Source organism: Oncorhynchus mykiss, chromosome 23, assembly GCF_013265735.2.
Source record: "Oncorhynchus mykiss isolate Arlee chromosome 23, USDA_OmykA_1.1, whole genome shotgun sequence".
Lineage (NCBI taxonomy): Eukaryota > Metazoa > Chordata > Actinopteri > Salmoniformes > Salmonidae > Oncorhynchus > Oncorhynchus mykiss.
The window spans coordinates 9,015,378-9,036,265 of NC_048587.1; the positions used below are offsets into that span (position 1 = coordinate 9,015,378).

Below are 20,888 nucleotides of genomic sequence, written 5' to 3' on the forward strand. Positions count from 1 at the left end.
CCCTGCATTATCACCTTCATGCATGCAAAACACTCACTTACACTACTGATTACTGATTACACACATCATTGTATATTTTCCTTAGTTGCTTTAGTTAAGGAGTAACAAAAGATGTATTTATTATCTCCACGTTGTCTCCCTTTGTTACGGGCTTTGAGCCGGTTCGTGACAGAGGTGCAGCGTGAGGTAATACAGTAGAGGGAGTGCTGCTCAGCGTGAGGTGATACAGTAGGGGGCAGTGCTGCTCAGCGTGAGGTAATACAGTAGAGGGAGTGATGCTCAGCGTGAGGTAATACAGTAGGGGGAGTGATGCTCAGCGTGAGGTAATACAGTAGAGGGAGTGATGCTCAGCGTGAGGTAATACAGTAGGGGGAGTGATGCTCAGCGTGAGGTAATACAGTAGGGGGAGTGCTGAGGTAATACAGTAGAGGGAGTGATGCTCAGCGTGAGGTAATACAGTAGGGGGAGTGCTGCTCAGCGTGAGGTAATACAGTAGAGGGAGTGATGCTCAGCGTGAGGTAATACAGTAGGGGGAGTGATGCTCAGCGTGAGGTAATACAGTAGAGGGAGTGATGCTCAGCGTGAGGTAATACAGTAGGGGGAGTGCTGCTCCACGTGAGGTAATACAGTAGGGGGAGTGCTGAGGTAATACAGTAGGGGGAGTGATGCTCAGCGTGAGGTAATACAGTAGGGGGAGTGCTGCTCAGCGTGAGGTAATACAGTAGAGGGAGTGATGCTCAGCGTGAGGTAATACAGTAGGGGGAGTGCTGCTCAGCGTGAGGTAATACAGTAGGGGGAGTGATGCTCAGCGTGAGGTAATACAGTAGGGGGAGTGCTGAGGTAATACAGTAGGGGGAGTGCTGCTCAGCGTGAGGTAATACAGTAGGGGGAGTGCTGCTCAGCGTGAGGTAATACAGTAGGGGGAGTGCTATTCAGCGTGAGGTAATACAGTAGGGGGAGTGCTGAGGTAATACAGTAGGGGGAGTGCTGCTCAGCGTGAGGTAATACAGTAGGGGGAGTGCTGCTCAGCGTGAGGTAATACAGTAGGGGGAGTGATGCTCAGCGTGAGGTAATACAGTAGAGGGAGTGATGCTCAGCGTGAGGTAATACAGTAGGGGGAGTGCTGCTCAGCGTGAGGTAATACAGTAGGGGGAGTGCTGCTCAGCGTGAGGTAATACAGTAGGGGGAGTGATGCTCAGCGTGAGGTAATACAGTAGGGGGAGTGCTGAGGTAATACAGTAGGGGGAGTGCTGCTCAGCGTGAGGTAATACAGTAGGGGGAGTGCTGCACAGCGTGAGGTAATACAGTAGGGGGAGTGCTGCTCAGCGTGAGGTAATACAGTAGGGGGAGTGCTGCTCAGCGTGAGGTAATACAGTAGGGGTGGTGAGGTAATACAGTAGGGGTGGTGAGGTAATACAGTAGGGGGAGTGCTGCTCAGTGTGAGGTAATACAGTAGGCGTGGTAAGGTAATACAGTAGGGGTGGTGAGGTAATACAGTAGGGGTGGTGAGGTAATACAGTAGGGGTGGTGAGGTAATACAGTAGGGGTGGTGAGGTAATACAGTAGGGGTGGTGAGGTAATACAGTAGGGGGAGTGAGGTAATACAGTAGGGGAGTGAGGTAATACAGTAGGGGTGGTGAGGTAATACAGTAGGGGGAGTGAGGTAATACAGTAGGGGTGGTGAGGTAATACAGTAGGGGGAGTGAGGTAATACAGTAGGGGTGGTGAGGTAATACAGTAGGGGTGGTGAGGTAATACAGTAGGGGTGGTGAGGTAATACAGTAGGGGTGGTGGTGAGGTAATACAGTAGGGGTGGTGGTGAGGTAATACAGTAGGGGTGGTGCGGTAATACAGTAGGGGTGGTGAGGTAATACAGTAGGGGGAGTGAGGTAATACAGTAGGGGAAGTGAGGTAATACAGTAGGGGTGGTGAGGTAATACAGTAGGGGTGGTGAGGTAATACAGTAGGGGTGGTGAGGTAATACAGTAGGGGTGGTGAGGTAATACAGTAGGGGTGGTGAGGTAATACAGTAGGGGGAGTGAGGTAATACAGTAGGGGGAGTGAGGTAATACAGTAGGGGTGGTGAGGTAATACAGTAGGGGTGGTGAGGTAATACAGTAGGGGTGGTGAGGTAATACAGTAGGGGTGGTGAGGTAATACAGTAGGGGTGGTGAGGTAATACAGTAGGGGTGGTGAGGTAATACAGTAGGGGTGGTGAGGTAATACAGTAGGGGTGGTGAGGTAATACAGTAGGGGGAGTGAGGTAATACAGTAGGGGAGTGAGGTAATACAGTAGGGGTGGTGAGGTAATACAGTAGGGGTGGTGAGGTAATACAGTAGGGGTGGTGAGGTAATACAGTAGGGGTGGTGAGGTAATACAGTAGGGGTGGTGAGGTAATACAGTAGGGGTGGTGAGGTAATACAGTAGGGGTGGTGAGGTAATACAGTAGGGGTGGTGAGGTAATACAGTAGGGGAGTGAGGTAATACAGTAGGGGTGGTGAGGTAATACAGTAGGGGGAGTGAGGTAATACAGTAGGGGTGGTGAGGTAATACAGTAGGGGGAGTGAGGTAATACAGTAGGGGTGGTGAGGTAATACAGTAGGGGTGGTGAGGTAATACAGTAGGGGTGGTGAGGTAATACAGTAGGGGTGGTGAGGTAATACAGTAGGGGTGGTGAGGTAATACAGTAGGGGTGGTGAGGTAATACAGTAGGGGTGGTGAGGTAATACAGTAGGGGTGGTGAGGTAATACAGTAGGGGTGGTGAGGTAATACAGTAGGGGTGGTGAGGTAATACAGTAGGGGTGGTGAGGTAATACAGTAGGGGTGGTGAGGTAATACAGTAGGCGTGGTGAGGTAATACAGTAGGCGTGGTGAGGTAATACAGTAGGGGTGGTGAGGTAATACAGTAGGGGTGGTGAGGTAATACAGTAGGGGTGGTGAGGTAATACAGTAGGCGTGGTGAGGTAATACAGTAGGCGTGGTGAGGTAATACAGTAGGGGTGGTGAGGTAATACAGTAGGGGTGGTGAGGTAATACAGTAGGGGTGGTGAGGTAATACAGTAGGGGTGGTGAGGTAATACAGTAGGGGGAGTGCTGATCAAATGGAATGTTTTACTCAAGAGAACGTCCTCAGAAAATACACTTGGAGCGTGAGAGTACGGAGTATTATTTACATTACATTTTAGAGACGTCTGAATAAATTGTTTGAAGAAATAAAACGTACCTGACTATCTGAGCTCTGGAATTTGTCCTTGTAAGCCATGAAGATCAAGAAGGAATTGACTCCTGGATAAATTCAAACATAACACATTTCAAACCATTTCAAGGAATTGAATTTCTCTTATTTGAAAATCACAAGCATGTGCAGATGTGTCTATATGTCTGTGCGCTCCTGTGTGTGCATATGGTTGTGTGGTTGTGTGTGTGTGTGGTTGTGTGGTTGTATGTGTGAGTGAGTGAGTGAGTGGTTTTGTGTGTGTGTGTGAGTGCATGAGTGAGTGTAGTTCAGCTGGGTGAGAGAGAGTTGGTGGGCTGACTGGCTGTCTGTGTGGATTAGTGAGTGTAGTTCAGCTGGGTGAGAGAGAGTTGGTGGGCTGACTGGCTGTCTGTGTGGATTAGTGAGTGTAGTTCAGCTGGGTGAGAGAGAGTTGGTGGGCTGACTGGCTGTCTGTGTGGATTAGTGAGTGTAGTTCAGCTGGGTGAGAGAGAGTTGGTGGGCTGGCTGGCTTTCTGTGTGGATTAGTGAGTGTAGTTCAGCTAGGTGAGAGAGAGTTGGTGGGCTGGCTGGCTTTCTGTGTGGATTAGTGAGTGTAGTTCAGCTGGGTGAGAGAGAGTTGGTGGGCTGGCTGGCTGTCTGTGTGGATTAGTGAGTGTGGACATCATCTCATGTACAGTCTGTGTCTCTAGTGTTGTGTTGTCACCTGCAGTAATCGTCTAGCTGCAAGGACACAGGTGTGTGTGTGTTCCATGGACATGAGGGACGCTTGGTAGAGCAGTGTGTGTGTGTGTGTGTGTGTGTGTGTGTGTGTGTGTGTGTGTGTGTGTGTGTGTGTGTGTGTGTGTGTGTGTGTGTGTGTGTGTGTGTGGCATTGACATGAGGGAGGCAGAGCAGCAGGAAAGCAGCTCTTCATGAGACTCATGGGGGATTCAAAGTCAAACTACACCACTGTTTTCTCCTAACAGCAGAGTATCAGATAAATTACCACAACACCATTAACAACACAGTATCAGACACATTACCACAACACCATTAACAACACAGTCTCAGATACATTACCACAACACCATTAACAACACAGTATCAGACACATTACCACAACACCATTAACAACACAGTATCAGACACATTACCACAACACCATTAACAACACAGTATCAGACACATTACCACAACACCATTAAAAGCTGGACCTGACCCCTTTCAAAGTTATTTTTACACAAGCTAATATCATCTTAGATGCTCATCTAGTAGTTATATGGTAGGGAAATGATTTAAGAGTCATATTGGGTGGTTTTGTGTCAGACAGATTGAGATTTGAAGACAGAAACAGGTACTATCTACACAGGTAGATCCAGAACATCAGGTACTATCTACACAGGTAGATCCAGAACATCAGGTACTATCTACACAGGTAGATCCAGAACATCAGGTACTATCTACACAGGTAGATCCAGAACATCCTGAAACAATACCTTTATTCTTCACCAGACTCTCCATCTCTTCAAAGAGTCCGTCGTGCCAGCGGGTGATGTCCATGTGGAGGGAGTAATCACAGCAGGACCCCCTGTCTGCTATGTCCTTCCACTGGTCGTAGGCCCCCAGGAGGCTGGCACCAGGCTCGGGGACCACATGGTCAACTATAGGACAGGAGAGAAGAAGAGGACCAGGTCAACTATAGGACAGGAGATAAGAAGAAGACCAGGTCAACTAGAGGACAGGAGAGAAGAAGAAGACCAGGTCAACTAGAGGACAGGAGAGAAGAAGAAGAGGACCAGGTCAACTATAGGAAAGGAGAGAAGAAGAAGACCAGGTCAACTAGAGGACAGGAGAGAAGAAGAGGAGGACCAGGTCAACTATAGGACAGGAGAGAAGAAGAGGAGGACCAGGTCAACTATAGGACAGGAGAGAAGAAGAGGAGGACTAGGTCAACTATAGGACAGGAGAGAAGAAGAGGACCAGGTCAACTATAGGACAGGAGAGAAGAAGAGGACCAGGTCAACTATAGGACAGGAGAGAAGAAGAGGAGGACAGGGTCAACTATAGGACAGGAGAGAAGAAGAAGACCAGGTCAACTAGAGGACAGGAGAGAAGAAGAAGAGGACCAGGTCAACTATAGGAAAGGAGAGAAGAATAAGACCAGGTCAAGTAGAGAAGAAGAAGACCAGGTCAACTAGAGGACAGGAGAGAAGAAGAAGACCAGGTCAACGAGAGGACAGGAGAGAAGAAGAAGAGGACCAGGTCAACTATAGGAAAGGAGAGAAGAAGAAGACCAGGTCAACTAGAGGACAGGAGAGAAGAAGAAGACCAGGTCAACTATAGGACAGGAGAGAAGAAGAGGAGGACCAGGTCAACTATAGGACAGGAGAGAACAAGAGGACCAGGTCAACTATAGGACAGGAGAGAACAAGAGGACCAGGTCAACTATAGGACAGGAGAGAAGAAGAGGACCAGGTCAACTATAGGACAGGAGAGAAGAAGAGGAGGACAGGGTCAACTATAGGACAGGAGAGAAGAAGAGGACCAGGTCAACTATAGGACAGGAGAGAAGAAGAGGAGGACAGGGTCAACTATAGGACAGGAGATAAGAAGAGGAGGACAGGGTCAACTATAGGACAGGAGAGAAGAAGAGGAGGACAGGGTCAACTATGGGACTGACAGGGGAGAGAGGAAACCACACACTGAGCAGAGAACTTCAACTCAGTTTCTTTCATTCAAGATCGATGATGATTCACGAATAACGTAGACGACGCAAAGTCACAGCAGTATCCATTAAAAACATCAGGCTGATATTTCCTCCAATGTTCCATCCCTAAAAACACAGCTCACATAACAGCCGTATGGGGTCTGTGCTGCTGTTTACACAGATCCAATAGGAGCAGGGGGACGGTTTAAGGGTAAAGAGTTCAGAGTAAAGTCTCTCTGACAGGCTGGGATAGCGTGACCCGGTTTCAGATGATCTAACGGCAGCACTCAGACATGCTCTCCTCCAGCTCTCCTCTGTCCCCCCCCCCCCCCCCCAGTCTGTCTCACTCGCTGCCACAAAGGAACACAAATTGTCTCCCTCTGATCTGACCCAGAGGCAGCTGCCCTACCCCTCCCTCTCCCTATACCACCTCCATCCCTCTCCCTGTTCCACCTCCCTCCATCCCTCTCCCTGTTCCACCTCCCTCCCTCTCTCTATACCACCCCTCTTTCCCTGTTCCACCTCCCTCCATCCCTCTCCCTGTTCCACCTCCCCCCTCTCCCTAAACCACCTCTCTCTCCCTGTACCACCCCCTCCTCCCTCCCTTTCCCTGTATAATACAGTGGGGGGAAAAAAGTATTTAGTCAGCCACCAATTATGCAAGTTCTCCCACTTAAAAAGACGAGAGAGGCCTGTAATTATCATCATAGATACACTTCAACTATGACAGACAAAATGAGAAAAAAAATTCCAGAAAATCACATTGTAGGATTTTTAATGAATTTATTTGCAAATTATGGTGGAAAATAAGTATTTAGTCACCTACAAACAAGCAAGATTTCTGGCTCTCACAGACCTGTAACTTCTTCTTTAAGAGGCTCCTCTGTACTCCACTCGTTACCTGTATTAATGGCACCTGTTTGAACTTGTTATCAGTATAAAAGACACCTGTCCACAAACTCAAACAGTCACACTCCAAACTCCACTATGGCCAAGACCAGAGAGCTGTCAAAGAACACCAGAAACAAAATTGTAGACCTGCACCAGGCTGGGAAGACTGAATCTGCAATAGGCAAGCAGCTTGGTTTGAGGAAATCAACTGTGGGAGCAATCTCCCTCGATCTGGGGCTCCACGCAAGATTTCACCCCGTGGGGTCAAAATGATCACAAGAACGGTGAGCAAAAATCCCAGAACCACACGGGGCGACCTAGTGAATGACCTGCAGAGAGCTGGGACCAAAGTAACAAAGCCTACCATCAGTAACACACTACGCCGCCAGGGACTCAAATCCTGCAGTGCCAGACGTGTCCCCCTGCTTAAGCCAGTACATGACCAGGCCCGTCTGAAGTTTGCTAGAGAGCATTTGGATGATCCAGAAGAAGATTGGGAGAATGTCATATGGTCAGATAAAACCAAAATATAACTTTTTGGTAAAAACTCATCTCGTCGTGTTTGGAGGACAAAGAATGCTGAGTTGCATTCAAAGAACACCATACCTACTGTGAAGCATGGGGGTGGAAACATCATGCTTTGGGGCTGTTTTTTTTCCAAAGGGTCCAGGACGACTGATCCGTGTAAAGGAAAGAATGAATGGGGCCATGTATCTTGTATTTTCTTTGTACTATCTTTTACCAGATCTATTGTGTTATATTTTCCCACATTTCCTTCACATTTTCACAAACTTCAAGTGTTTCCTTTCAAATGGTACCAAGAATATACATATCCTTGCTTCAGGGCCTGAACTACAGGCAGTTAGATTTGGGTATGTCAAATACCCAGATCCTTAAGAGGTTTTAAGGTTAGGGTTAGATAGGGTTAGTTAGGGTTAGAGTTAGTTAGGGTTAGATAGGGTTAGTTAAGGTTAGAGTTAGTTAGGGTTAGATAGGGTTAGTTAGGGTTAGATAGGGTTAGTTAGGGTTAGATAGGGTTAGTTAGGGTTAGATAGGGTTAGTTGAGGTTTGGGTTAGTTAAGGTTAGAGTTAGTTAGGGTTAGATAGGGTTAGTTGAGGTTTGGGTTAGTTAGGGTTAGATAGGGTTAGTTAGGGTTAGATAGGGTTAGTTAGGGTTAGATAGGGTTAGTTGAGGTTTGGGTCAGTTAAGGTTAGAGTTAGTTAGGGTTAGATAGGGTTAGTTGAGGTTTGGGTTAGTTAAGGTTAGAGTTAGTTAGGGTTAGATAGGGTTAGTTGAGGTTTGGGTTAGTTAAGGTTAGAGTTAGATAGGGTTAGATAGGGTTAGATAGGGTTAGTTAAGGTTAGAGTTAGTTAGGGTTAGTTAGGGTTAGATAGGGTTAGTTAGGGTTAGATAGGGTTAGTTAAGGTTAGAGTTAGTTAGGGTTAGATAGGGTTAGTTAGGGTTAGATAGGGTTAGTTAGGGTTAGATAGGGTTAGTTATGGTTAGATAGGGTTAGTTAAGGTTAGAGTTAGTTAGGGTTAGATAGGGTTAGTTAGGGTTAGATAGGGTTAGTTAGGGTTAGATAGGGTTAGTTAGGGTTAGATAGGGTTAGTTAGGGTTAGATAGGGTTAGTTAAGGTTAGAGTTAGTTAGGGTTAGATAGGGTTAGTTGAGGTTTGGGTTAGTTAAGGTTAGAGTTAGATAGGGTTAGTTAGGGTTAGATAGGGTTAGTTAAGGTTAGAGTTAGTTAGGGTTAGATAGGGTTAGTTAGGGTTAGATAGGGTTAGTTAGGGTTAGATAGGGTTAGTTAAGGTTAGAGTTAGTTAGGGTTAGATAGGGTTAGTTAGGGTTAGATAGGGTTAGATAGGGTTAGTTAGGGTTAGATAGGGTTAGTTAAGGTTAGAGTTAGTTAGGGTTAGATAGGGTTAGTTGAGGTTTGGGTTAGTTAAGGTTAGAGTTAGTTAGGGTTAGTTAGGGTTAGATAGGGTTAGATAGGGTTAGTTGAGGTTTGGGTTAGTTAAGGTTAGAGTTAGTTAGGGTTAGATAGGGTTAGATAGGGTTAGTTGAGGTTTGGGTTAGTTAAGGTTAGAGTTAGTTAGGGTTAGATAGGGTTAGTTGAGGTTTGGGTTAGTTAAGGTTAGAGTTAGTTAGGGTTAGATAGGGTTAGTTGAGGTTTGGGTTAGTTAAGGTTAGAGTTAGTTAGGGTTAGATAGGGTTAGTTGAGGTTTGGGTTAGTTAAGGTTAGAGTTAGTTAGGGTTAGATAGGGTTAGTTGAGGTTTGGGTTAGTTAAGGTTAGAGTTAGTTAGGGTTAGATAGGGTTAGATAGGGTTAGATAGGGTTAGTTGAGGTTTGGGTTAGTTAAGGTTAGAGTTAGTTAGGGTTAGATAGGGTTAGTTGAGGTTTGGGTTAGTTAAGGTTAGAGTTAGTTAGGGTTAGATAGGGTTAGATAGGGTTAGTTGAGGTTTGGGTTAGTTAAGGTTAGAGTTAGTTAGGGTTAGTTAGGGTTAGTTGAGGTTTGGGTTAGTTAAGGTTAGAGTTAGTTAGGGTTAGATAGGGTTAGATAGGGTTAGTTGAGGTTTGGGTTAGTTAAGGTTAGAGTTAGTTAGGGTTAGATAGGGTTAGTTGAGGTTTGGGTTAGTTAAGGTTAGAGTTAGTTAGGGTTAGTTAGGGTTAGTTAGGGTTAGTTGAGGTTTGGGTTAGTTAAGGTTAGAGTTAGTTAGGGTTAGTTAGGGTTAGATAGGGTTAGATAGGGTTAGTTGAGGTTTGGGTTAGTTAAGGTTAGAGTTAGTTAGGGTTAGTTAGGGTTAGATAGGGTTAGTTGAGGTTTGGGTTTGTTAAGGTTAGAGTTAGTTAGGGTTAGATAGGGTTAGTTGAGGTTTGGGTTAGTTAAGGTTAGAGTTAGTTAGGGTTAGATAGGGTTAGTTAGGGTTAGATAGGGTTAGTTAAGGTTAGGGTTAGTTAAGGTTAGATAGGGTTAGTTGAGGTTTGGGTTAGTTAAGGTTAGTTAGGGTTAGATAGGGTTAGTTGAGGTTAGTTAGGGTTAGTTTAGGTTAGTTAGGGTTAGATAGGGTTAGATAGGGTTAGTTGAGGTTAGTTAGGGTTAGTTGAGGTTTGGGTTTGTTAAGGTTAGAGTTAGTTAGGGTTAGTTAGGGTTAGATAGGGTTAGTTGAGGTTTGGGTTTGTTAAGGTTAGAGTTAGTTAGGGTTAGTTAGGGTTAGATAGGGTTAGTTGAGGTTTGGGTTTGTTAAGGTTAGAGTTAGTTAGGGTTAGTTGAGGTTTGGGTTTGTTAAGGTTAGAGTTAGTTAGGGTTAGTTAGGGTTAGTTAGGGTTAGATAGGGTTAGTTGAGGTTTGGGTTAGTTAAGGTTAGAGTTAGTTAGGGTTAGTTAGGGTTAGTTAGGGTTAGATAGGGTTAGTTGAGGTTTGGGTTAGTTAAGGTTAGTTAGAGTTAGTTAGGGTTAGATAGGGTTAGATAGGGTTAGTTAAGGTTAGAGTTAGTTAGGGTTAGTTAGGGTTAGATAGGGTTAGTTGAGGTTAGTTAGAGTTAGTTAGGGTTAGATAGGGTTAGTTGAGGTTTGGGTTAGTTAAGGTTAGAGTTAGTTAGGGTTAGTTAGGGTTAGTTAGGGTTAGATAGGGTTAGTTGAGGTTTGGGTTAGTTAAGGTTAGTTAGAGTTAGTTAGGGTTAGATAGGGTTAGATAGGGTTAGTTAAGGTTAGAGTTAGTTAGGGTTAGTTAGGGTTAGATAGGGTTAGTTGAGGTTTGGGTTAGTTAAGGTTAGTTAGAGTTAGTTAGGGTTAGATAGGGTTAGATAGGGTTAGTTAAGGTTAGAGTTAGTTAGGGTTAGTTAGGGTTAGATAGGGTTAGTTGAGGTTTGGGTTAGTTAAGGTTAGAGTTAGTTAGGGTTAGTTAGGTTTAGTTGAGGTTTGGGTTAGTTAAGGTTAGTTATGGGTAGTTAAGGTTAGGGTTAGTTAAGGTTAGGGTTAGTTAAGGTTAGGGTTAGTTAGGGTTAGTTAAGGTTAGGGTTAGTTAAGGTTGGGGTTAGTTAAGGTTAGTTAGGGTTAGTTAAGGTTAGGGTTAGTAAGGGTTAGTTAAGGTTAGTTAGGGTTATTTGAGGTTAGTTAGGGTTAGTTAAAGTTAGGGTTAGTTAAGGTTAGTTAGGGTTAGTTAGGGTTAATTAAGGTTAGGGTTAGTTAGGGTTAGTTAAGGTTAGGGTTAGGGTCAGCAGGATAATAGAGGAACCCTACTGATCATGGTGGTGCCCCCTGCCAGGGCAGCCTTGGTCCCGTGGTAGAAGTCATCTGAAGGGCTCATTCCCAGCTGGGAGGTCTGGAGGCTGGTGTTCACATCGATGCCACCGGGGATCACGATGTGTCCGTAGGCATCAACTGTCTTCACCCCTCCTGGAACTAAAAGGTTCTCACCGATCTGCCTGGTGAGGAGGACACAGGCCATGGTACAGGACAATGGTCACATTTTAACAGCAACAACAGTTTGTGTGTCTGTCTCCCTTCTCTGTCTGCCTGTCTGTCTGCCTGTGTCTATATGTCCATCTGCCTCTCTGTCTGCCTCTCTGTCTGTCTGCCTCTCCATCTACCTCTCTGTCTGTCTGTCTCTTTGTCTCTCTGTCTGCCTGTGTCGTTATGTCTGTCTGCCTCTCCGTCTGCCTGTATCTATATGTCTGTCTGCCTCTCTGTCTGCCTGTCTGTCTGTCTGCCTGTGTCTATATGTCTGTCTGCCTCTGTGTCTCTGTCTGTGTCTTTGTCTGTATGTATGTGTGTCAATCTGTCTGTGTGTGTGTGTGTGTGTGTGTGTGTGTGTGTGTGTGTGTGTGTGTGTGTGTGTGTGTGTGTGTTAACAGTAACATCTTACTTGATGAAGCCATCCTCCACATAGACGTGTCTCTCTGTGTGTGTGTGTGTGTGTGTGTGTGTGTGTGTGTGTGTGTGTGTGTGTGTGTTAACAGTAACTTCTTACTTGATGATGCCATCCTCCACATAGACGTCTGTATGTGTGTATCTGTGTGTGTGTGTGTGTGTGTGTGTGTGTGTGTGTGTGTGTGTGTGTGTGTGTGTGTATCTGTGTGTGTGTGTGTGTGTTAACAGTAACTTCTTACTTGATGGTGCCATCCTCCACATAGATGTCTGCGTAGAACGACTGGTCGTCATTAACGATCTTTCCTCCTTTGATAATGAGGCGATCAGTCTGGAGACACAGGAACCATCAACAGCAGCGAGGAACACAAATACACCTTTACATGTTAGTGATTCAACACACAGGAACTGACAGGTAGTACCATCACCTTAAGGTAGCTTGGGGAGACAACCACATGTCTCAGTCATATAAAGACAAGTGTACTAAAGCAGCTATCAGTAGGGGCAGTGCTGCTATCAGTAGGGGCGGTGCTGCCATCAGTAGGGGAGGTGCTGCTATCAGTAGGGGAGGTGCTGCCATCAGTAGGGGAGGTGCTGCTATCAGTAGGGGAGGTGCTGCTATCAGTAGGGGCGGTGCTGCTATCAGTAGGGGCGGTGCTGCTATCAGTAGGGGCAGTGCTGCTAAGACCAGACAAGTATACTAAAGCAGCTATCAGTAGGGGAGGTGCTGCTATCAGCAGGGGCAGTGCAGCTATCAGTAGGGGCAGAGCAGCTATCAGTAGGGGCAGAGCAGCTATCAGTAGGGGCAGTGCAGCTATCAGTAGGGGCGGTGCTGCCATCAGTAGGGGAGGTGCTGCTATCAGTAGGGGAGGTGCTGCCATCAGTAGGGGAGGTGCTGCTATCAGTAGGGGAGGTGCTGCTATCAGTAGGGGCGGTGCTGCTATCAGTAGGGGAGGTGCTGCCATCAGTAGGGGAGGTGCTGCTATCAGTAGGGGAGGTGCTGCCATCAGTAGGGGAGGTGCTGCTATCAGTAGGGGAGGTGCTGCCATCAGTAGGGGAGGTGCTGCTATCAGTAGGGGAGGTGCTGCCATCAGTAGGGGAGGTGCTGCTATCAGTAGGGGAGGTGCTGCCATCAGTAGGGGAGGTGCTGCTATCAGTAGGGGAGGTGCTGCTATCAGTAGGGGCGGTGCTGCTATCAGTAGGGGCGGTGCTGCTATCAGTAGGGGCAGTGCTGCTAAGACCAGACAAGTATACTAAAGCAGCTATCAGTAGGGGAGGTGCTGCTATCAGCAGGGGCAGTGCAGCTATCAGTAGGGGCAGAGCAGCTATCAGTAGGGGCAGAGCAGCTATCAGTAGGGGCAGTGCAGCTATCAGTAGGGGCGGTGCTGCTAAGACCAGACAAGTGTTTGTTGAACTAAGGCCAGGGGGTTTAAACATCAACGAGCCATGAGAGGAGAAGTGGAAATGATAATGAATGTCTTCTAATCATAAACATCTCTAATTATTACAGTGTGTGTGTGTGTGTGTGTGTGTGTGTCTCTCTCTGTGTGCGTGCGTGCGTGTCTCTCTCTGTGTGCGTGCGTGCGTGCGTGCGTGCGTGTGTGTGTGTCTCGCTGTGCGTATGTGTGCGTGCGTGCGTGCGTGCGTGCGTGCGTGCGTGTGTGTGTGTTTGTGTGTGTGTGTGTGTGTGTGTGTGTCTCGCTGTGTGTGCGTGCTTGCGTGTGTGTGTGTTTGTTTATATGGAGGGTTGAATGAGTCCAGGAGAGAAATGCTGCCCAGCATAAAAAGTGTAAAGTGCATTCAGTAACATCCAAAGGGATTTAGCATCAACGTGATTCAGGGTTCTCTGTGTTTGACTGTCCACATGTCAAATAATGCTTTTCTCTCTGTGCTAATAGTACAGAAATGGACTGTACACACAAATGACACAGTGTAGGGTACACTGTATAAGCTACACTGCATAAACTACACTGCAGAAGCTACACTATAGAAGCAACACTGTATAAGCTACACTGTATACTGTATAAGCTACACTGCATAAGCTACACTATAGAAGCTACACTGTAGAAGCTACACTATATACTGTAGAAGCTACACTGTATACTGTAGAAGCTACACTATAGAAGCTACACTGTATAAGCTACACTGTATACTGTATAAGCTACACTGCATAAGCTACACTATAGAAGCTACACTGTAGAAGCTACACTATATACTGTAGAAGCTACACTGTATACTGTAGAAGCTACACTATAGAAGCTACACTGCAGGAGCTACACTGCATACTGTAGAAGCTACACTGGTGAAGCTACACTGTGTAAGCTACACTGCAGAAGCTACACTGTAGCAGCTACACTGTATAAGCTACACTGTATAAGCTATACTGGTGACGCTACACTGTATAAGCTACACTGCAGACGCTACACAGTAGAAGCTACAGTGCGGAAGCCACACTGCGGAAGCTACACTGCAGAAGCTACACTGCAGAAGCTACACTGGTGAAGCTACACTGTATAAGACACACTGCATAAGCTACATTGCATAAGCTACACTATATAAGCTACACTACATAAGCTACACTACATAAGCTACACTGCATAAATTACACGACAGAATCTACACGGCAGAATCTACACGGCAGAATCTACACGGCAGAAGCTACACGGCAGAAGCTACACGGCAGAAGCTACACTGCATAAGCTACACTGCAGAAGCTACACTGCAAAAGCTACACTGTATAAGCTACACTGCATAAGCTACACTGTATAAGCTATACTGAAGAAGCTAAACTGCACAAGCTACCCTGTAGAGGCTACACTACATGCTGTAGAAGCTACATGCTGTAGAAGCTATACTGTAGAAGCTACACTGTAGAAGCTACACTGGCAGTAAAAAGCAGCATGTTGCAGGAGTCAGCTGAGTTCATTATAAGCAATCATCAGTAGCATCCTCCCACCACCACTCACCAGACCACCACCACTCACCAGACCACCACCACCCACCAGGCCACCACCACCCACCAGACCTCCACCACCCACCAGACCACCACCACCCACCAGACCACCACCACCCACCAGACCTCCACCACCCACCAGACCACCACCACCCACCAGACCTCTACCACCCACCAGACCTCCAGCGTCTAGGCCCAGCCCCTGCTTCCTACCAGCCACCATAACCGCCCTCCACCAGCCCCTCTCCCCATACTCCAATCTAGCTCCAGTCACTCCCCTCTCTCCTTTCCCTTCTCCCCCAGCTCTAGCCCCAGTCACTCTCTCCCCTCCCCTCTCTCCTCTCCCTTCTCCCCCAGCTCTAGCCCCAGTCACTCTCTCCCCTCCCCTCTCTCCTCTCCCTTCTCCCCCAGCTCTAGCCCCAGTCACTCTCTCCCCTCCCCTCTCTCCTCTCCCTTCTCCCCCAGCTCTAGCCCCAGTCACTCTCTCCCCTCCCCTCTCTCCTCTCCCTTGGCACGGGGTCTCAAACAAGGAGAGGGAACTACAATGCCCTCGCTAAAGGCTGTTCCTCTACCAGCTAGTACTGCCTCTGCTACTGCCACCATGCACTCAGTTTACACTATGATCACATCAGTCATAGGACAAAGTCAACGGGGAGTGAATGTAGTGTGTATAAACAGTAGCACAATACTTTAGTTAGCACTAATACAATATTATAATATAGGCCTGATGTAAACTAGCTGATCCATAGACCTAGCAGTGGTGGATCCTTTACCAGTGGATGGAGAGAGACCCTGTTAACAATGAGGTTCTCAGTGAGTTTAGATGGAGAGAGACCCTGTTAACAATGAGGTTCTCAGTGAGTTTAGATGGAGAGAGACCCTGTTAACAATGAGGTTCTCAGTGAGTTTAGATGGAGAGAGACCCTGTTAACAATGAGGTTCTCAGTGAGTTTAGATGGAGAGAGACCCTGTTAACAATGAGGTTCTCAGTGAGTTTAGATGGAGAGAGACCCTGTTAACAATGAGGTTCTCAGTGAGTTTAGATGGAGAGAGACCCTGTTAACAATGAGGTTCTCAGTGAGTTTAGATGGAGAGAGACCCTGTTAACAATGAGGTTCTCAGTGAGTTTAGATGGAGAGAGACCCTGTTAACAATGAGGTTCTCAGTGAGTTTAGATGGAGAGAGACCCTGTTAACAATGAGGTTCTCAGTGAGTTTAGATGGAGAGAGACCCTGTTAACAATGAGGTTCTCAGTGAGTTTAGATGGAGAGAGACCCTGTTAACAATGAGGTTCTCAGTGAGTTTAGATGGAGAGAGACCCTGTTAACAATGAGGATCTCAGTGAGTTTAGATGGAGAGAGACCCTGTTAACAATGAGGTTCTCAGTGAGTTTAGATGGAGAGAGACCCTGTTAACAATGAGGTTCTCAGTGAGTTTAGATGGAGAGAGACCCTGTTAACAATGAGGTTCTCAGTGAGTTTAGATGGAGAGAGACCCTGTTAACAAAGACAGACAAGACAGACAAGACCAGACCAGACCAGACCAGACCAGACCAGACCAGACCAGACCAGACAGACAGACAGACAGACAGAGGTTCTCAGTGAGTTTAGGGGCAGAGAGACCCTGTTGGGAAAGACAACAGTGAAGGCATAATGTAAAGTGACAGATCCACAGAGAGCCAGGACACCAGAGGGACACCAGAGGGCTACACTCTAGGACTTCACAGTTTAGGTTCAGAGTTACTGCTGCTACTGGTTGACAAAAAAACATTGCACTCTAAAAAATATCTGGGATAAAAACAACCCCATTTGGGTAACTATTGGACAGAACACACATTGGGTTATTATGACTCAGCCAGTTGGGTCACAAAAAAACCCATTATTTTTCTTTAAGAAGAACCAGGTTGGGTTGTTGATGCAGGGTTACTGAGCTGTGATCCATCGGGTCAGATCAGAACACTGGGAGAGTAAATGTCATTCCAGTCCATCTGTTCTGTTGTCTTGTCAACACGTGTTAATGTTGAGCACTGACACTTCTGGGGCTTTAATAAGGCTTACACAAGAGTATGAGGTCCTTATTGCGCCTATGGCTTGTTACAGATTTGTTAACATATTTAAATAATAATATAATTACATTTATAATAAAATATGTAATAGGCAAAAATATTGAAGGATAATTTAAATTTGCAGTGTACAAACTCAACATGACAAATAAGAATGACATTTACTCTTACGGGTGGTCAAAAATAACTCTGAAAACCATGCCCCCCTAATAGGCAAATGCCTTTGGATGACCTAAACATGGGTTAATTTAACCATCGAATGGGTTTTTATTGTCATGCTATTTTCAGGAAGTATGGCCTATTGGGGGCATGGCTTTCAGATAGGTCTTGTTGACCATTCCGAAAGAGTAAATGTCATTCCTGTTCATCATGTTATGTTTTGTACACTGCTAATTAAAAATGTCCTTCAAATTTTTTTTAACATTGCATATTTTAATATACAGGTAATAACATGATTATTTAAATATCATAACGAAGTGGTAACTATCCCAACATTGGGATTTGCATATGCACCTGTGGCACTCATTTTGTGTAAGTCTCGTTAAACTTCAAAAGTGTCTATGCTTAACCTAAATACGTGTCGACAAGACAACAGAACAGATGATCGGAATGACATTTACTCTCACGGGTGGCCTAAAATAACTATCTGAAAGCCACGCCCCCTACTAATCCATACCTCCAGTTTTCTGATCTGACCCAATGGGTCATAGCTCAATAACCTAACTAAGTGCTCAATTGGCTGGGTCAAAAATAATACCATGTGTATTCTGTCCGATTTTTACCCTGTGTTGTTTTTAACGCAGATTTTTTTTTAGAATGTGACTGGTAGACAGACTGATGGATGGACAGACGGACAGACAGACACATGGGCGTACGGGCAGACAGGCCTACATGCAGACAGGCAGGCAGGTAGAGACACAGAACGACAGGCAGATAGACAGACACGGCCCCAGAAGAACAGACAGTAAGCTACCATCAGTGCCTCCCATACAGAAAGAGTGTAACCGGGGAACAGTTATCATTTCTCTCACACGGGTCTTTTGGTTACAGTTAGGAATTATGGCAGTCTTAATCTCTGTATTGATTTTAGTCATGTAGCCTTTTTAATGGCTTTATATTCAACTGCTGCTCGTCAAAAATGGAGAGAATGATTCCAAAGGAGGAGAATGTGGGTCATGCTGGTTAAAGGAGCGGCCCTGTACTGTGTAGGCTTTGCATCAGCCAGACCACTGTGTCAAATTGCCCGGAAGAAAATAGGATTCAGTGTGGCTTCACTAACTACGCCCTGTCTCTGTTGCTATAGCGTACACACAACTGTGTGCTCCCTTCCTCCGCATGGATGCATCTGTCCCGTTTTAACGACAAGGGGAAACCTTTAGCAGGAGACATAGAGGCTCTCGGAGTCTCAGACAAGACCGTTTCGGCTGCAAGATGTCCATGGTTTGATGGTTAACGATATAGGCTGTCGTGGGCACTTAGAAATGCATCTCTGAGACGTTCGAGGTCTTTGTTGAGTCTTTTCAATGGAAAACATTTATTGGACGATATTATATGCAATTCAAATGTATTATTTGGCCGGATTCTGCATGCCATTAAATTAAATCACTGACTGAAATGTGGGGACATGCGACAATTCGAGACAGCCCTCTGATCAGTCCATAGCGGCCGGCGCCGCCATGATCAATTCACTACAATTTATTGTTCGCCTATATTATATAGCCTCTGTGTGTTTTACTTGTATTTGCAGCGAGAAAACGTCCTACCAGGACGGAACAGACATTCGATGCCAAGAGAGGATCTTGTTCGGGCTTTGACATTGTGAAGTCAGTAGGCTAAAGCAGTAGCCGGTAGTTGCGTGCGTGTGAGGGGTGTATAGAAGAAAGATGATTCAAATACGATTTATCACACCATTTAGGTTACCTTTTTCTCGTTGCAATCGATAAATAATACCGGTGTGTGGGGCGACAAAACGTATATACCTACCGATGAACGAGGAGTGCCTACCGACAAAACGTATATACCTACCGATGAACGAGGAGTGCCTACCGATGAACGAGGAGTGCCTACCGACAAAAAGTATATACCTACCGATGAACGAGGAGTGCCTACCGACAAACGTATACCTACCGATGAACGAGGAGTGCCTACCGACAAACGTATACCTACCGATGAACGAGGAGTGCCTACCGACAAACGTATACCTACCGATGAACGAGGAGTGCCTACCGACAAACGGGGAATGTTCTTCTTGCCTTGGTAAGACATGCCGTCCGGTGTAGCGGTTCACTGGGAGGCAGAGCTTTGATTCCCGACGTTTCAAAGAATACTAGAAACGGATTTATCACCGCTTGGTAGCCTATTTCCTCGCTTTAATAAAATCCGTCGTCGGAGCCAATTTCTGTAGTCTAACTTACACTATCCTACTGGTCAGATCGTGTGAATATAGGAATATACCGACAAAAATAATAGAAACAATATGTTCTAGGTTACTATTACTTTGTTAGTGCTGTCGCGCACCAGTCAGAGCCCTCCCTTCAACAATACATCCGGCTGCCTCGCGCACCATCTGCTCGTTTAATATTCCAGACACATCACATCCTACCGGCTAATGGCTGGCATCACACATCCTAACGCTAATAGGGGCTAGGCAGGCATCCTGGCAGGCTTTTGCCCTACACAGCCACAATAATTTAGTGGCCACTTAAAACTCGTGTTCTTGATAAAACTCGGAGCCTGTTACCAGTGGGAGTAGCCAGGTGTTGAAATCACAGATACAATTGTGAGATCTCTTTCTTTAGGCCATGGGCAACCAATGGGCAGAATAATGGTCATTTCAGTGCCATGCCCATTGGGACAGCTCCTATAGGCTAAACATTGGTCTAGCTTAGAATAGCCTAAACATAGCCTGGGCTATACTTGATCAATTAATTACATATCAATTAGATTGTGTTAGGTTAACTTCCTCCATAAAGATATACGTCCAAAACACGGAGAGGAAAAAATATCTGATTTGTAAATTGACTTTTGACATGTTGTCAATTCAGGCACCGCACAATATAACATATCTTCAGCTGGGGAAAATAAATCTGTGAGGTGTGGATTTACCTCCCGTTTTCCATTGTGCTCACAGTTTTGTCCAGGTCCAGTCTGGTAAACGATTTGACCCCGGGAGGAGCCGGTTTCGGTCCCAACTGCTCTGTCTCCACTTGGTCTGGTCTCACTGACCGACGAGAAGTTACTCACACTCCCGGTGTCACTGAAAGTATCTGACCAGCATTTCTCCTCGTTCTTAATCTTAACGTGCCGTCTCACAGACTGGGGGCTGCTGTTGTACGACTCAAAATTTAACGTTTTATTCTCATAAGCGCCTTCCACGTTGCAGAACATGCCGCCGAATTTGACCCTGGGTTTCGGGCTGTCTGTCCCCAGTCTAGACAGCAACGACCCTTCATCGTCACTATCTCTTGGGAGAAGTTTCCTCTCTGCCATGGCCAATAACTATTCTTATTCTCAGAAAGAAAGAAATTAAAACGTTTGTGAAAAATATCCAAAGTTGTCCCAAGTAAAACCTAGGAGTTAATTCCCCTTTTAAGTAGCCCTACTATAGCAGCGGACTTGGTTAGTCAAGTGACTAGAGGAGCTGTCCACTGGGGCGTGGTCCTGAAATAACCACAGTACAATACTCTTACTGGGAGAAAGATATGACAGGCGACCAGGGGAACTACGGGAGGTCTTGTTCTCATCGGCATGAAATCTTGATATGGGTTCATCGCCATCAGTGAAATCCAATCGGGATTCTTCAACTTCCACGCCGAGACGCTAATTACTGTAATGGAAACGATGACATACTGTCATTTGTTGAATAATAATTCACAAATGTCTGAGAATGTGGGGAGGGGGGGGGGGGGGGTGTAGTTAGCCTACACACTTGAATGCTCACTCAGATCACTTAACGCTGAATGCGGTTGTGTTTTGCCCGTGGCACCCGCTGGATGACTGGTTTACATGACATACTAAGTTAGCTGGCTAGACTATCTAAACTTCTAGTAATCATGGTCAAATAACCGACCATTGATTTTGTTAGTCACTCAGATATTATATTTAAAAAAACCTGCAAACATTTTTCTCTGCAAAATTAGTAGAATTGCATGAAATTAGTTATACAATTGTTAAATCTTCTCAATGCGCCATGGGACACAATATACAA

The 20,888-nt window shown here is 45.8% G+C and overlaps 1 protein-coding gene across 5 annotated transcripts in view; it reads right to left on the reverse strand.

Annotated features, from left to right (window-relative positions):
- The window catches only part of dpysl4 (dihydropyrimidinase like 4), a 37,195-nt gene extending 16,938 nt beyond the window's left edge, over positions 1-20,257 (reverse strand). For 2 of the 5 annotated variants that reach the window (XM_036960071.1, XM_036960070.1), the window contains exons 1-5: positions 18,908-19,259; positions 11,909-11,997; positions 11,040-11,224; positions 4,695-4,859; positions 3,226-3,287 (exon numbers count right to left, since the gene is read on the reverse strand). In XM_036960071.1, the coding sequence (XP_036815966.1) occupies positions 3,226-3,287; positions 4,695-4,859; positions 11,040-11,224; positions 11,909-11,997; positions 18,908-18,946 (540 nt within the window). In that variant the 5' untranslated portion in view covers positions 18,947-19,259. Of the gene's footprint in view, positions 1-3,225; positions 3,288-4,694; positions 4,860-11,039; positions 11,225-11,908; positions 11,998-18,886; positions 19,267-19,786 lie in introns of those variants that run through there. The other 3 variants (XM_036960067.1, XM_036960068.1, XM_036960069.1) reach the window with 3 other exon arrangements.
- Between the last annotated feature and the right edge of the window lie 631 nt (positions 20,258-20,888).